Source organism: Candida margitis (genome assembly GCF_024628925.1).
Source record: "Candida margitis strain CBS 14175 chromosome Unknown scaffold164, whole genome shotgun sequence".
In the NCBI taxonomy this organism is placed as follows: Eukaryota; Fungi; Ascomycota; class Pichiomycetes; order Serinales; family Debaryomycetaceae; genus Lodderomyces; species Lodderomyces margitis.
The window spans coordinates 1-578 of NW_026261888.1; the positions used below are offsets into that span (position 1 = coordinate 1).

At 35.8% G+C, this 578-nt stretch overlaps 1 protein-coding gene across 1 annotated transcript; it reads right to left on the bottom strand. All coding sequences in view use genetic code 12, as the record gives it.

Annotated features, from left to right (window-relative positions):
- On the bottom strand, nucleotides 1–172 carry CANMA_004440 (uncharacterized protein; the record flags this gene model as incomplete). The annotated part of the gene is made up of 1 exon (XM_051816717.1): nucleotides 1–172. A coding segment is annotated over one exon (172 nt), but the record flags the coding sequence as incomplete, so codon positions are not given.
- Between the last annotated feature and the right edge of the window lie 406 nt (nucleotides 173–578).

Sequence of the window (578 nt, forward strand, 5' to 3'; positions counted from 1 at the left end):
GATCGTCAGCACGAGCGTCTTCCGACATCTCCAAGAATTTGGAGATATAATCATCAACATTGGAGTTTATTCCAGGTGCTTCTCCTTTCTCAGGACCACTTGACATCAGAACGTTTTCAATATGTTTGTCTTCTGCTTTCATGTCATATACACTTAACTCTGATTTGCTCATTTTGTTAAATTGCTATTGCAAAAACTTGACTCATTAATAGTGAAATATTGTGGTGATTATCTTGTCTATTTATAGAATTTTAGATATTGTCCATACCTTTGCTGCAAAAGCAATACTTCTTGGAAAAATTATGGTTACAATCTCAAGTTGTCACCACCTAAATGCACTAAAGCTAAAAATAAATAATCCGAAGTACCTAATCCAGGTAGTGCGCAGATGTGTTAGAGTTTGCTTTGCCAGCAACAATCACAAACTTTACAATATATCTGCAAGTGTGAAAACAGAATATGTCACAGAAGATGAAGAAAAAAAACTAATTTTTGTTGGCCCGATAATCTGCAAAGCCTTGCTGCCTCCCCACTCTCCTAAACAATGATTGGTTGTAAAAATGTATATACGTTCGCAC